Raw genomic sequence first — 13,502 nt, forward strand, 5'->3', positions numbered from 1 at the left:
TGAAAAATACTCTTAAGTTCATAGCTTGAAAATGTTACTAAATGTTCACTGGCGACATGCATGAAAGTTATGTAAGTCCATTATGAAACAATATTTCACGGTGACACACTCAAAAATTTTCTAAGTGTTCAGTGTGACAATATTCCTACATGTTCACTGGCAACAAGTGCAGAAGGTTCCCAATGTGGCACTTAGAAAAATCTCAGTACTTTCACAAAGTGACTGACTCACCACCCATCCAACTCACACAGAGACATACATATATACATTATTCCTTGTTCCATAGATCATGAATACTACTTCATATCTAAGACAGCTCACAAATACTGCCCAAACTTGCCAGGCTGAGCCAGGGTGGCAGCTGGGTATTTATAGTCTAGAAAATGAGTCAAATTAAGTATAATTGCTTGCTGATCATGTCAAAATATAAATCTATTGTTATATACAAGTATTATTTATGAAATCACTTCCAAATTTTAACAGCTTTTCAGTGCTGAAATTAGATTTTTAGTACATAAACTGGTTTTCACATAAATCACACTTTCAACGTGAAAAACATTTGTTTTAGTGATATTATTGTTAATAAATATAAACAATTAATTGTGAATCTATCTCTAATTTCCTAACTATAGTTATTCTTGAATGCTGCTGCTACTTTTATGATATAAATTAATCTTATGGCTAAATTTGCCAATTTTTCAGATGGAATATACATTCAAGCCTATAGCTGAAAAATATTAATGTTATCACAATTTTGGTTTAATTCTCTGATAGATCTCCATGGGATCTACCCACTGACACTTTGTTTATGAAGTTTGGTGTAGTTGTCATTGAGTTACAATTTTTTAAAATTCTTACAGTTTACAAGTTGTTTAACATAGAATAGCTTAAAAACTATTCATTGCACTGAGGGAACACTAATACCCTTCTACTTGCTATGATTTTCCCTTTATTTTTGTTGTAGTGGCTTTCCAGTATCTTACTGGGTCCACATTTTACTAGAATATATCTGATTGTCAGTCTTTAACAAGTTCCTTTAGTCTGTCCTGGCAGCCCTTTCCACCATTTTTGTCCACAATGGCTTTCCAGCATTGGGAAAACCAACCATATGCTTTCAGAGCGAGTTGTGTCATATGCTAATCATCAGCTTTTTTTCTCACACATGGTGACTGCTCCAATAATAGAGCTCAAAGGATGCCAACATCTACTGGACATACTACAAAGCTATTGCCAGTGTGGGCAGCCATGCTCAGCTTCCACATGACTCACGAACAGCCCCACTTAGTGTCAAATGCCAGTGTGCTTAATGACAACTGTCTTAAAGAGTATACCCAACTCACCATCCTAGCCCGCATCAACTCTTGAAGTTTATAAGGTGCCATTATGGGGGCTATACTGTCACATTGTGTATATAGTATATCCAAGATAAGTTCTTCTACATTCCAATACTGTGATTGGTACATATTGGTGACAATCGTGTTGACTGTCTCTCTCTCTCTCTCCTCTTTTTTTTTTTTTTTTTTTTTTTTTCTTTTAATTACATTTGCCGGCAACCTCAGAGATCTACAGTGTAATCAAGATAAGTTGAGCTTCATTCCGAAGTTGTGATTGGTACATATCACATTTGTTTACAACTGGCAACAACTTCAGTGATCTAGTAGCAAGGCAACATTTCATGTTACATGGTTCAATGAGAAATAAATAACTTAAGGAGAGTTTGAACATTAACTCCTTCTATGGGGACAGACATTAGCACCTAATTTTTGTATTACATCTTGTGGTTTTATTGTTTTGATTATAAGAACTTGTTTTAAAAACCTGAATTTCAGAACAGTAAGTTGTAATAAATGGTTTCTCATTGTAAGTTTATTTTTAAAAAATTGAAACTTGTAACTTTTAAGGCAGAGGGGGAAGGGAGGTTTCTCAGGAGGATTATTATTGAAGAGACATATTCTGGCACCTATAATTTAAGAAATTAAGCGCTGGGCAGCCCAGATATGTCTCATGAGAGGACAGAAAAAGTGTGAGCAAAGATTATACTAAGAGTGTGGTGGGAGGTGTGCATGTGCTGAAACTGTTATGGGGAGGTGGTTTATTTCATGGGGACAGCCAACATAGAAGCTGTGCAGCAGAGTTGATATATATGACATGATGACTTACAACTGTGGCCCTGTCTCCAATTGGGTAGAATTGGTATGTGATGTGACTGGAACAATATGCTTTCTATCCTTGTAGATGATCACAGCTGTGTTCTGTACACATTCATTATATTTCAGCTTTCACTACATTCCCCCAATTTAACGATAATAAAATACTTTATTCAGTGTCTTTTTTGTCACATTTTCACCTTTACGTGTACAAACTCATTCTCTTTGCCTATTCTGAGGATGATTGTGGGTCTGTACCTTACAGCTTGTGAGACAGGAAACTGTTGTTATCCATTTATAGCAGCTATCTAAATGATTTTACATTGCTGAGACATAGCTTAACAGCTAGTGCTTCTGTCACTAACAGGTGGCAGCTATTTGTCATTGCAGCTGTTTACATTTACCTATGACAATGATTCAGTTAATTACTTGCCTTCAAGAACCTGTAACTTCAAAAAATGTTTTTTTGTTTTAAAAAGATATTCTCTTCGGTGCATCAGCCTCTTCTGTCATGTGTTCAGTTCTTTTATTCCCCTTAAGTAACATCCAGTGTTTTCTCTGCCTTTGCCCACCAGTCGTAAGCCAGGTATTGACAGCATGCAAATGTAGAATTTCCCTAGTGTAGATATTGCACCTGTTTACCTGTCTGTCACTGACACTTAGGGACAAGCTGGAATATGTCAATCAATGATGCCAGAACCATGACTACTCTCATGTGTTATAACCTGTCATCTCACAACATTTATTAATTTAGTGCAATAAAATTGATGCATGCAACACATGTCAAAAAAAGTTTTGCATTACCCCTGTTCCCAGAACTCCTGAAGACAGATGTTGACTGTCAATATTGTATCACAGACACAGTCTCTTTGACTGTTCATACTTAAACCATGCATGAGCAGTGCCTATTAGATGGAGGGGGTCCGACAGCCGATCAGTTCTAGTCATTCCACCAGGAAGGAGTTACATGGTTCGTGTTGCCTGTAGTTCAACCATGCCTAGATGGTCAATACCACATTTGATCACATCTGCAGTGTTACTTTGTGCCAGGAAGGGCTCTCAACAAAGGAAGTGTCCAGCATCTCGGAGTTAAACAAAGCAATGTTGTTCGGACATGGAGGAGACACACAGAGACAGGAACTGTCAGTGACATGCCTCACTCAGGCTGCCCAAGGGCTACTACTGCTGTGGATGACTGCTATCTACAGATTATGGCTTCAAGGAACCCTGACAGCAATGCCACCATGTTGAATAATGCTATTTATGCAGCCACAGGATGTCGTGTTACAACTCAAACTGTGCACAATAGGCTGCATGATGCCCAACTTCACTCCCAACATCCATGGCAAGGTCCATCTTTGCAACTACGATGCCATGCGGTGTGGTACAGATGAGCCCAACAATATGCCAAACAGATTGCTCAGGACTGGCATCACATTCTCTTCACCGATGCGTGTCGCATAGGCCTTCAACCAGACAATTGTCGGAGACGTGCTTGGAGGGAACCTGGTCAGGCTAAACACCTTAGACACACTGTCCAGCAAGTGCAGCAATGTGGAGGTTCCCTGATGTTTCAGGGTGGCATTACATGGGGCTGATGTATGCTGCTGGTGGTCATGGAAGGCACCATAATGGCTGTACGATATGTAAATGCCATCCTCCGACCAATTATGTAATCATATTGGCAGCATATTGGTGAGGCATTCGTCTTCACGGATGACAATTCATGCCCCCATCATGCACATCTTGTGAATGACTTTGTTCAGGATAACAACATCACTTGACTAGAGTGACCAGCATCTTCTCCAGCTGAGAACCCTATCGAACATACCTGGGATAAATTGAAAAGGGCTGTTTATGGACGACGTGACCCGCCAACCACTCTGAGGGATCTACGCTGAATCGCGATTGAGGAGTGGGACAATCTGGACCATCAGTGCCATAATGAACTTGTGAATAGTATGCCATGACAAATACAGGCATGCATCAGTGCAAGAGGACATGCTACTGCATATTAGAGGTATTGGTGTGTATGGCAATCAGGACCACCACCTCTGAAGGTCTCGCTGTATAATGGTACAACATGCAATGTGTGGTATTCATGAGCAATAAAAAGGGGCAGAAAAGATGTTTGTGTTGATCTCTATTCCAATTTTCTGTGCAGGCTCTGGAACTCTCAGAACCAAGGTGATGAAAAACTTTTTTGATGTGTGCATTACTACATAATATTTTACTATAAAGTCAATAATTTCTTACTGACTTACATTACATCCTAGAAAATGTAATACTCTCCTTTATGTGGGTATTATTTTACAATATAAGAACTAATGGTTTATGTCATCTAACAGAATGTAAAAAATTGCGAGACTGTCATAGTTACCTCTTATATGTCACGTTTCAGTGTTGCTATTGATGTTGTTGGTACCATGGGTCTGGATGCTTACTATGGAAAGACTGGTATAAAGCTAAAAACAAATTTGTACTCATCTTCTGCTGTGGAGGGTCAGTTGAAAGTCAGAGGAACTAAATTAGTAAGCCTCTCATTTAGCTTGCCAAAGCAGAAATTTGAAATCATCAAGGCCCAGTAAGTATATTTGTTTGACCCTACCTGTTCTTTGTTCTGTCCTCTTGTATTAGATGTGTGGTGTGTGTGTGTGTGTGTGTGTGTGTGTGTGTGTGTGTGTGTGTGTGTGTGTGGTGTGTAATTTGTACCTATGAATAATTATGTAATTTAATGAGTTCTGTGAGATAACTTAAGATATAATTTCAGTCATCAGTCTTCTGACTGGCTTGATGTGGCCCACCACAGATTCCCTCCTGTCCTAAACTCTTTTATCTCAGAGTGGCATTAGTAGTCTATATCCTCAACTATTTATATATGTATTCCAATCTCTGTCTTCCTCTACTCTTTTTACCCTCCGCAGGTCTCTCTTGTACCATGGGAATTATTCCCTGATGTCCTATCACATGTCCTATTATCCTGTCCACTCATTTTGTAAGCGTTTTGCATGCATTCCTTTCTTCCCTGTTTCTGTGGGTAATGTCCTCACTCCTTACCTTTTCAGTGGGCCTCACTGATATTAATTAGTGAATGGAAGGTAGCACATGTGATACATCTTAGTTAACAATAATGTTTTACTAAAACTACTATGCTTCTTAAATATATATTTCAAATTGTGATTACTAGCCCAAGAAAAAATTAATAGCTTTTTATAATACAGAAACATGATGGCAAATTGATCTGTCTAGTCAGTCACCACAGTTCATGCTTTGAGACTCATTCGTTAATTTTTAAATGCTGTGATAGCACATAGAGCAACAAGATAAGTATTTTTGTAGCAACTGATGACATGCATAGTCATGATATAAGTGGTGTACACTATACTGAGGAAGCCTGTATGTTCCTCAGCAAAGTGAAAAATATGATTATACACTTTACAACGAAAGTTACTAACAACCAGCTTCGCAACATACCTATAGGTATATTCCACAAGCCATCATATGATATGTGGCAGAGAGTCCTTCTGGTACTACTGTAATTTCCTCATGTTCCTGCTCCATGGTCAGCTAGAAGAATGACAGTTGGGAGCTTGCAGTTACCTAAATTTTTCTGTTACTATTGTTTTGTGAGATATATGCTGGAAAAAGGAATATGTTACCTGACTCTTCATGAAATGTGCACTCTTAGAATTTTAACTGTAAATGTAAAAAGAGGCTATTATTAATGTCCAGTAGCTCAGACAGAAAGAGGACTGCTTGTGGACATTTGGTATAGAACTGAGTGGAGGGCCTGAATCAGAGGCACAAATGGTTCTCTGACCATGAAGGTGGCAGAATCCTCGATTCGTGCCATATAGTGATGGGGTTTTGGGTTCCACTTAATATTTCAGGTGTCCATTATATGTATGAGGTGGCTACACGCCTAGCAGGGACTGTTCGGGATGGCCCAGGTGGCAATTTAGGTCAGAGGGTCTCGGGGAAAGTGCACAAAGGGCTTCAGTTTCAAAGGGTGCAGGAAGAATACAGACAGAGGGTAGACATAGCAACAATCAATTTTGTAGTTGCAAACTGTAGTAACAGTGTTGGGAAAGATCCAGAGCTCCGAGTGCTAATAGGCAGCACTGAAGCTCAAATTGTTATAGATACTGAAAGCTGGCCAAAGCTGGAGATAAGTTCCACCAAAATTTTTACAAAGGACATAATGGTGTTAAAAAAGGATAGATTAAATACAATTGTTGTTGGTGTGTTTGCTGCTGTTAGAAGTAATTTACCTTATAGTGAAATGGAAGTAGATATTTCTTGTGAGTTAGTATGGTTAAAGGTTACACGTGATAACCGGAATAAGTTAATAATTGGCTCCTTTTATCAACCCCCCCCCCCCTCTCCTCACTCACATGATTCATATATCCAGACTGATGCAAAAAGTGAAAATTTGTACCAAGGCCGGAATTCAATACCGTAATTACTCGAATCTAAGCCGCACTCGAATCTAAGCTGCACCTGAAAAATGAGACTCGAAATCAAGGAAAAAAAAATTCCCAAATCTAAGAGACACCTGAAATTTGAGGCTCAAAATTCAAGGGGAGAGAAAAGTTTTAGACCGCACCGCCAAATCGAAACAAAGTTGGTCCATTGTAATATGAGACACAATTTAGGTCAAATGAATGATGATACAGCTACAGTAGTTTGGTTCGAGTCGTAAGCTTAGCAGTTAAGCTTTACCAGGTAGGCATTTCTATGCATCAGGTGCTCCATCCACATTTATATGGCTACCCTTTCTTTTTCACATGCTTCGTCTGGTTTGAAATGATTGCTTATTTTTCTTTGATCTGATAAGTGCCGTTCTCTTTGGTATAGGTTTTTACATCACTCTAAGCTGAAAATGCAATTTTGTACTGTGTCATGCATTGCTTGTCACATTCTGATAATGAGTGTTTACAGCCTGTCCTCGCGTCATGACTTGCTTTTGTGCGCGCTACCACCGCTTACAATTAAAAGAAAAGAGAGGAATCATCTCATTAGCAAAACAATATCAAGAGACTGCTATTTGTTGTTACTTACACTGCTGCTTTCTTTGATAATGATAAACAAGAAGCAAATAATAGACTGCATATTATAGAAGATGTTCTAAACAAGAGTTTATCGAAAAAGTTTCTCTGTTTGAAAATATTTGCAGATGCCTCTTTAGTACACTACATTCTGCACAGAAATTAGAGTCATCTTAGATTTAAAAATCTAGTCAGTTGCCGTGCTTCATTTCTGGCTGTAACACTATTTGGCATAAGAATAATATGAATATAAACATGACATGATATGTATATTCTTCCGCGTTTGCTGTTGTCTTGTAGTTTCGTAGTTTATTAGGCAGACAGGATTTAAATGAGATAGCAGCAAACACGAAAGAATACATGGCAAAATGTTTACATTCATATTATTCTTGTGGTGAAGAGAATACTGCATGTGATTCACAATTCATAAAAGTTCCTATTAGCAACCATCTCTTGTCACAGGTAGGAAAAAATTCAGAATGAAGAGTTAGCCATATTGACAGACAAACATCCCAAACAGTCTTGCCAGTTGGATTTTCATAGTACATTGAAAGGCTGCTACATTCGAAGATGAACAATACGGAATTTGTATTTACTTCGTTGGATAATGTATGAAAATGCAGTGGTTGAAACTCGGGGCGGAGAAAAAAGCTCGTCTTCCACATTTTTTAAAATTTATTTACTGATGCAGAGGTTATGGCACCAGTATTTATCTTTGTACCTACAAAGCATGCCTGTGTAGACGTTAGTTGTGGCGGCACCTACCAACATTTTTCAGAACTTCTGCTTACTTTGCACTTGATTCTAAGCTGCAGGCGGTTTTTTGCATTACAAAAACTGGAAAAAAAGTGCGGCTTAGATTCGAGTAAATACGGTACCCATTCTCCTACTCACTAGACAGATGTGCTAACCACTATGCCACCCTGGCATGGTGGCTTTGCACAACTGCATGTACTACCCTAGCATGTTTCCCTCCACAATCCAAGTACCCCTTCACACCTCAGCCCTCTTGGCATTCCCCCTAAACGTGAACAGTGTTGCAGTGGCTTTCCAACTGTATTGGGATAGCACCTGAGCATTAATGAAACATCTATGGTGTATACATACATGCTGATTGAAGTTACAAATCAAAATTTGTATCAAGGCCATGATTTGAACCTGGGTCTCCTGTTCACAAAGCAGATATGCTAGCCACTATGCCATCCTGGCACAGTGGCTTTGCACAACTGCATAGCCTATCCTAGCATGCCTCAATTCAAGTGAGGTGGGAGAGGAGAAGTGCTAGGGTAATCCATGCAGTTGTACGAAGCCACTGTGCTTTGGTGGCATAGTGGTTAGTGCATCTTCCTATTGAGCAGGAAACCCAGGTTTGAATCTCAGCCTTGGTATAAATTCTCATTTCTCACTTCAGTCTGCATATTTACGTAATATATGTTTGGGGCTTGAAATGGTCTGTGGAACCATGTAGTTTAATTTGATTAAAGCACCTATGCCAGGGTTTTAGGGAGGAATCCCATTTTGTTTGATGCTGTAGTGCTATTCAAATGCAGTTGGAGAGCCCCTGCAATGCTGTTCGAGTTTAAGGGGAACTCCAAGTGGGCAGGGGCATGAATGATAATTTGGGTTGAGGCGGGAGACATGCTAGGGTAGTTCTGAATTTGTGCAAAGACACTGTGTCATGGTGGCATAGTGGTTAGCACATCTGCCTATTGAGCAGGAGACCCAGGTGTGAATCCCAGCCTTGGTACAAATTTTCATTTGTCACTTCAGTCTACGTGTATAAATCATAGATGCTTGAGACTTGAAAGAGTCTCCGGAATCATATAGTTTAATATGATTCAGTTGCTGAACATTTCAAAGAAAACTTGAGTCTCATCACAAACAGGTACCCACTCCTACATTTATAGTTGGTGATGACTTCAATCCACTCTCACCGTGTTGGTGAAAATACGTATTCAAAGCCAGTAGTAGGCATAAAACATTGTCAGAAACTGTAAAACTGTACTAAATAGTTTCTACAAAAATTGTTTTGAGCAATTTTTCAGGAGCCCACTCAAACTGTACCTGGTTGTGAAGACATGTTTGATCTCTTTCCAACAAAGAGTCTTGAGCAAATAGGGAGCATCAAGGTGGATACAAGGATTAGTGACCTCAAGGTCATTGTAGTGAGATTGACTACTGCAACATCCAAACCTATCAAAATTAAATGCAAAATATATCTATTTAAAGAGCACACAAAAATTTGTTTGGCACCTTCCTAAGAGTCAGCCTCCAATTGTTCCCAACTAACTAAATAAGTGTAGACTAGATTTGGATTAAATTCACTGTAGAAACAGTATCTGAGGCAACTGAGAGATTTATACTGAATAAATTAATAAATGATGGTATTGACCTCTGTCGTACACAAAAGAGATCATAACAGTGTAGCAGAAGCAATGAAAAAAGCATGCTGAGTTTGAAAGAACACAAAATCTCTGAAATTGGCAATGTTTTACTGAAGCTCAATACTCAGTGCAGACTTCAATGTGAGGTGCTTTTAATAGCTTCCACAGTGAAACTCTGCCTTAAAATCTGACAAGAAATCCAAAGAAATTCTGGGCATCCATAAAGTACACCAGCGGCAAGACACAATCAGTGCATTCACTGTGTGATAGTGATGGTAGTATTACTGATGATAATGTCACTAAAGCAAAGTTATTGAACTTAGGTTTATGAAATTCCTTGACCAAAAAATAAATATTACAGAATTTGAATCAAGATCACCTGCCAGCATGAGTAACTTAGAAGTAGATATCCTCAGTGTAACGAAGCACCTTAAATCACTTAACAAGACAAATCTTTAAGTGCAGATAGCATACTACTTAGGTCTATTTCAGAGTATGCTGATACAGTAGTCCCATACATAGTAATTATATACAACCACTCGCTCAACACAAGATCCATACCAAAAGACAGGAAAGTTACACAGGTCATACCAATACTATAAAAAAAAGGAAGTAAAAGAAATCTGATGAATTACTGACCTGTATCACTGATGTCAATTTGCAGTATGATTATAGAATGTATACTGTGTATGAACATTATGAGTTACCTTGAAGAAAACTGTCTATTGAAACTTAGTCAGAACATATTCAGAAAATATTGTACTTGTGAAACACAGCTAGCTGTTTATTCACACAAAGCAGTGAGTGCTATCAGCAGGAGATCTCCAATTGATTCGATATTTTTAGATTTCCAGAAGGCTTTTGACCCTGTACTTCACAAGAGACTTCTAATCAAACTGCATGCCTATGGAGTGTCTCTTCAGTTGTGCAACTGGATTCATGATTACCTGTCAGAAAGGTCAGAGTATGTTATAATCAACAGAAAATCATCGATTAAAGCAGAAGTGATTATCATCATTCCCCAAGGAAGTGTTATAGGCCCTCTGCTGTTCCCAATACACATAATAGGAGATAATCTGTGTAGCCCTCTTGTTTGCAGATGATACTGTCATTTGCCATGTAAGAAAGTCATTAGAAAGTCAAAACCCATTGTAAAATGACTTATACATGATATCTGTATGGTGCAAAAAGTGGCAATTGTCTCTCAGTAAGAAAAAATGTGAGGTCATCCATACGAGTACAAAAAGAAATCCATTACATTTCGGTTACATGATAAATCACACAATTTAAATGCTGTCAGTTTGACTATATATCCTTGAACCACAGTTACACACAACTTAAATTACAATGATAACATAGATGATGTTGTGGGGAAGGCAAACCAAAGACTACATTTTATTGGGAGAATGCTTAGAAGGTGCATCAGGTCTACTAAAGAGACTGTCTACACTACACTTGCTCATCCTCTTTGAGAGTATTGCTGTGCTGTATGGGATCCTTATGAGATAGGTTTGATGAAGGGCACAGAAAAAGTTCAAAGGAGGGAGATCATTTTGTACTACCGCAAAATAGGGGAGAGGGTGTAACATATGATAAGCAAGTTGGGTTGGTAATCGTTAAAACAAAGGCATTTTTCATTGCAGTGAGATCTTTTCATGAGATTTCACTCACCAACTTTCACCTCTGAATGTTAAAATATTCTGTTGTTGCCGACCTACATAGAGAGAAATGATCATCATAATAAAATAAGAGAAATAGGAGATCATACAAAAAGAATTGAGTGTTCATTTTTCCCATGCACTGTTAGAGAGTGGAATGGCAGGGAAGTATTCTGAAGGAGAACCCTCTGCCAGACACTTAAGTGTGAATTGCAGAGTAGTTACGTAGATGTAAATGTAGATGAAGAAACAAGACATTTCTTTTATAATGTTACTGGATTAGTTATAAAGTAGTCCTGCTAGTAAAAGAAAAAATCTCACCTTATTACAGTAAGCTAATCACAGATAACATTCACAAAACTGCTGATAATATAGCTAAGTAAGAGAACTGTGATCTGTGAACAATGGCTGTCAGTAATGAATGTTTTATAAAGTTTTACAAAAAAGAGAAACAAAATTATTTTTACTTGTAGGAAGTCTATATTTTAGCATGGGTATATTTGTCCTTATATCTTTACTTCTAAAGATAAAAATCAGACAACTTAAATTTCAAACAGAATAGTGTCAGCCTTTTGTTGATGTCAGATATGCATAACACAACTATATGTTTTTGTTTGTAGTGTTACGTGGAACTTTAAGGCAAATTTAGTTTGTGTTAGTATTATTTATTATCCCTAAATGTTCTTGTCAAACAAATATACAGAACAGTACAATCCTGTCCCATAATTTTATGCTGAGTTATGTTTCATTTGTTGGCTCCTTGTAAGTGCTGCATAATATCATAACAAGGGCATTTTTCGTATATGATATTTATCTATCCATCAAAAATATTTTTTCTTTGACTGTGATTTTAACCACCAATATTATATTTATCAAATAACTGTGCATCCATGTTTGACAATAACTCACAAAAATTCAGTGCCATTAAAATCTAAGATTCATTCATTTAGTGATTTTGTCTGCATGTAGGTCTGAATTGCTGGTGATGAAACATGGTGCAGAAGAGCAGCAGGGTGGAATTGAGGAAGATAGAATACAAGAAAAAGTCTGCACTTGGCCTTCTGTAGATGAGACACTAGGTTTAATGGTTTGTGCTGATTATCAGTTTCCCAATACAAGCTTCAGAACTGATGTAGCTGCATTTATCTTGAACGGCCCAACAAAGTTTCAAATTTTTCTGAAAAAAGCAGATCCAACTGCAAAGAAATATCTAATGGAGTATAAATGGGATTCTAGTGAAGTAAGTGCCTTTTTATATTTTTTAAATTACCAGGGTGTGCTGAAAAGCAATGCCTGTGTATTTTTATGTGAAAACTCTCAAGGATTTTTAAATAAAACACATGTTATTAACATTCTGCATCTCTATTATTCATGTCTACATATTTATTTCTCAACATAATTACGCTGGTGGCAAAGATATTTCTCCCAGTGGGAGTCCATTATGTTGATACCATCACTGTAGGATGTTCAACACCAGTGACAGAGCCACAATTTTACCTCTGCTTGCATCGCTTCATCATTATCAAAGTGAAGTCCTCAAAGAAGTTGTTTCAGTTTTGGAAACAAATGGAAATCAGATTTGGCCAAGTTGGAATTGTGTGTAGGATAATCGAGACAGTGATCACAAAGCATCAGATTGTTACAGATGTTGCAGCATTCATGTGTTGTCTGGTACTGTCATACTGAAGAAAAGAGTGCTCCATGTGTGGACGAACTCCTCAAATTCAAAACTCGATTGCAGCATGTTGTTTGTCACACAGTGACACTGTTAGATTCCACACTGACGTGTTACACACTAAAATTTGGAGCTCTCTAGCAGCTGAGGGCTGCAGATATGTAGAAATGAAGAATAAAGATGTAGACTGTTAATAAAATTTGTTTCATTTGAAAAGCCTTAAGAGTTTTCACATTAAAAATACAGAAGCATTACTTTTCAGCACACCCACATACTTTTAACTCAGGATTTACAATTTTTCTTTAATGTCAAAATACTACTCTGATATACAGAGCAAGACATGGAAACAAATCAGTGCACCAGTCTAATATTTATTTTCAAAAATAATTAAGAATGGTGTTTATAAGTCTGTGCAATACACACATTTTTCATCATGATAATTTACATACTGATGCAGAAAAATGGGAAACAGGAATGAGAAGGCTGCAGGTCATGCAGACTGCATCAAGATAATATGTGCTAATAAGAAGCACTGGAGTCTCTGAATAGCAGTTAAAGGAGGGTGATAGAAGACTAACGATCTTTTCCTC

At 37.8% G+C, this 13,502-nt stretch overlaps 1 protein-coding gene across 1 annotated transcript in view; it reads left to right on the top strand.

The window, feature by feature from the left end:
* Positions 1 to 13,502, top strand: part of LOC126249021 (uncharacterized) — a 712,654-nt gene that overhangs the window by 177,578 nt on the left and 521,574 nt on the right. Inside the window, exons 17-18 of the mRNA XM_049950623.1 lie at positions 4,549 to 4,731; positions 12,207 to 12,477. Of these exons, the coding sequence (XP_049806580.1) occupies positions 4,549 to 4,731; positions 12,207 to 12,477 (454 nt within the window). The remainder of the gene's footprint in view (positions 1 to 4,548; positions 4,732 to 12,206; positions 12,478 to 13,502) is intronic.

The sequence above is a fragment of the Schistocerca nitens genome, chromosome 3 (assembly GCF_023898315.1).
Source record: "Schistocerca nitens isolate TAMUIC-IGC-003100 chromosome 3, iqSchNite1.1, whole genome shotgun sequence".
NCBI classification, from domain to species: Eukaryota; Metazoa; Arthropoda; class Insecta; order Orthoptera; family Acrididae; genus Schistocerca; species Schistocerca nitens.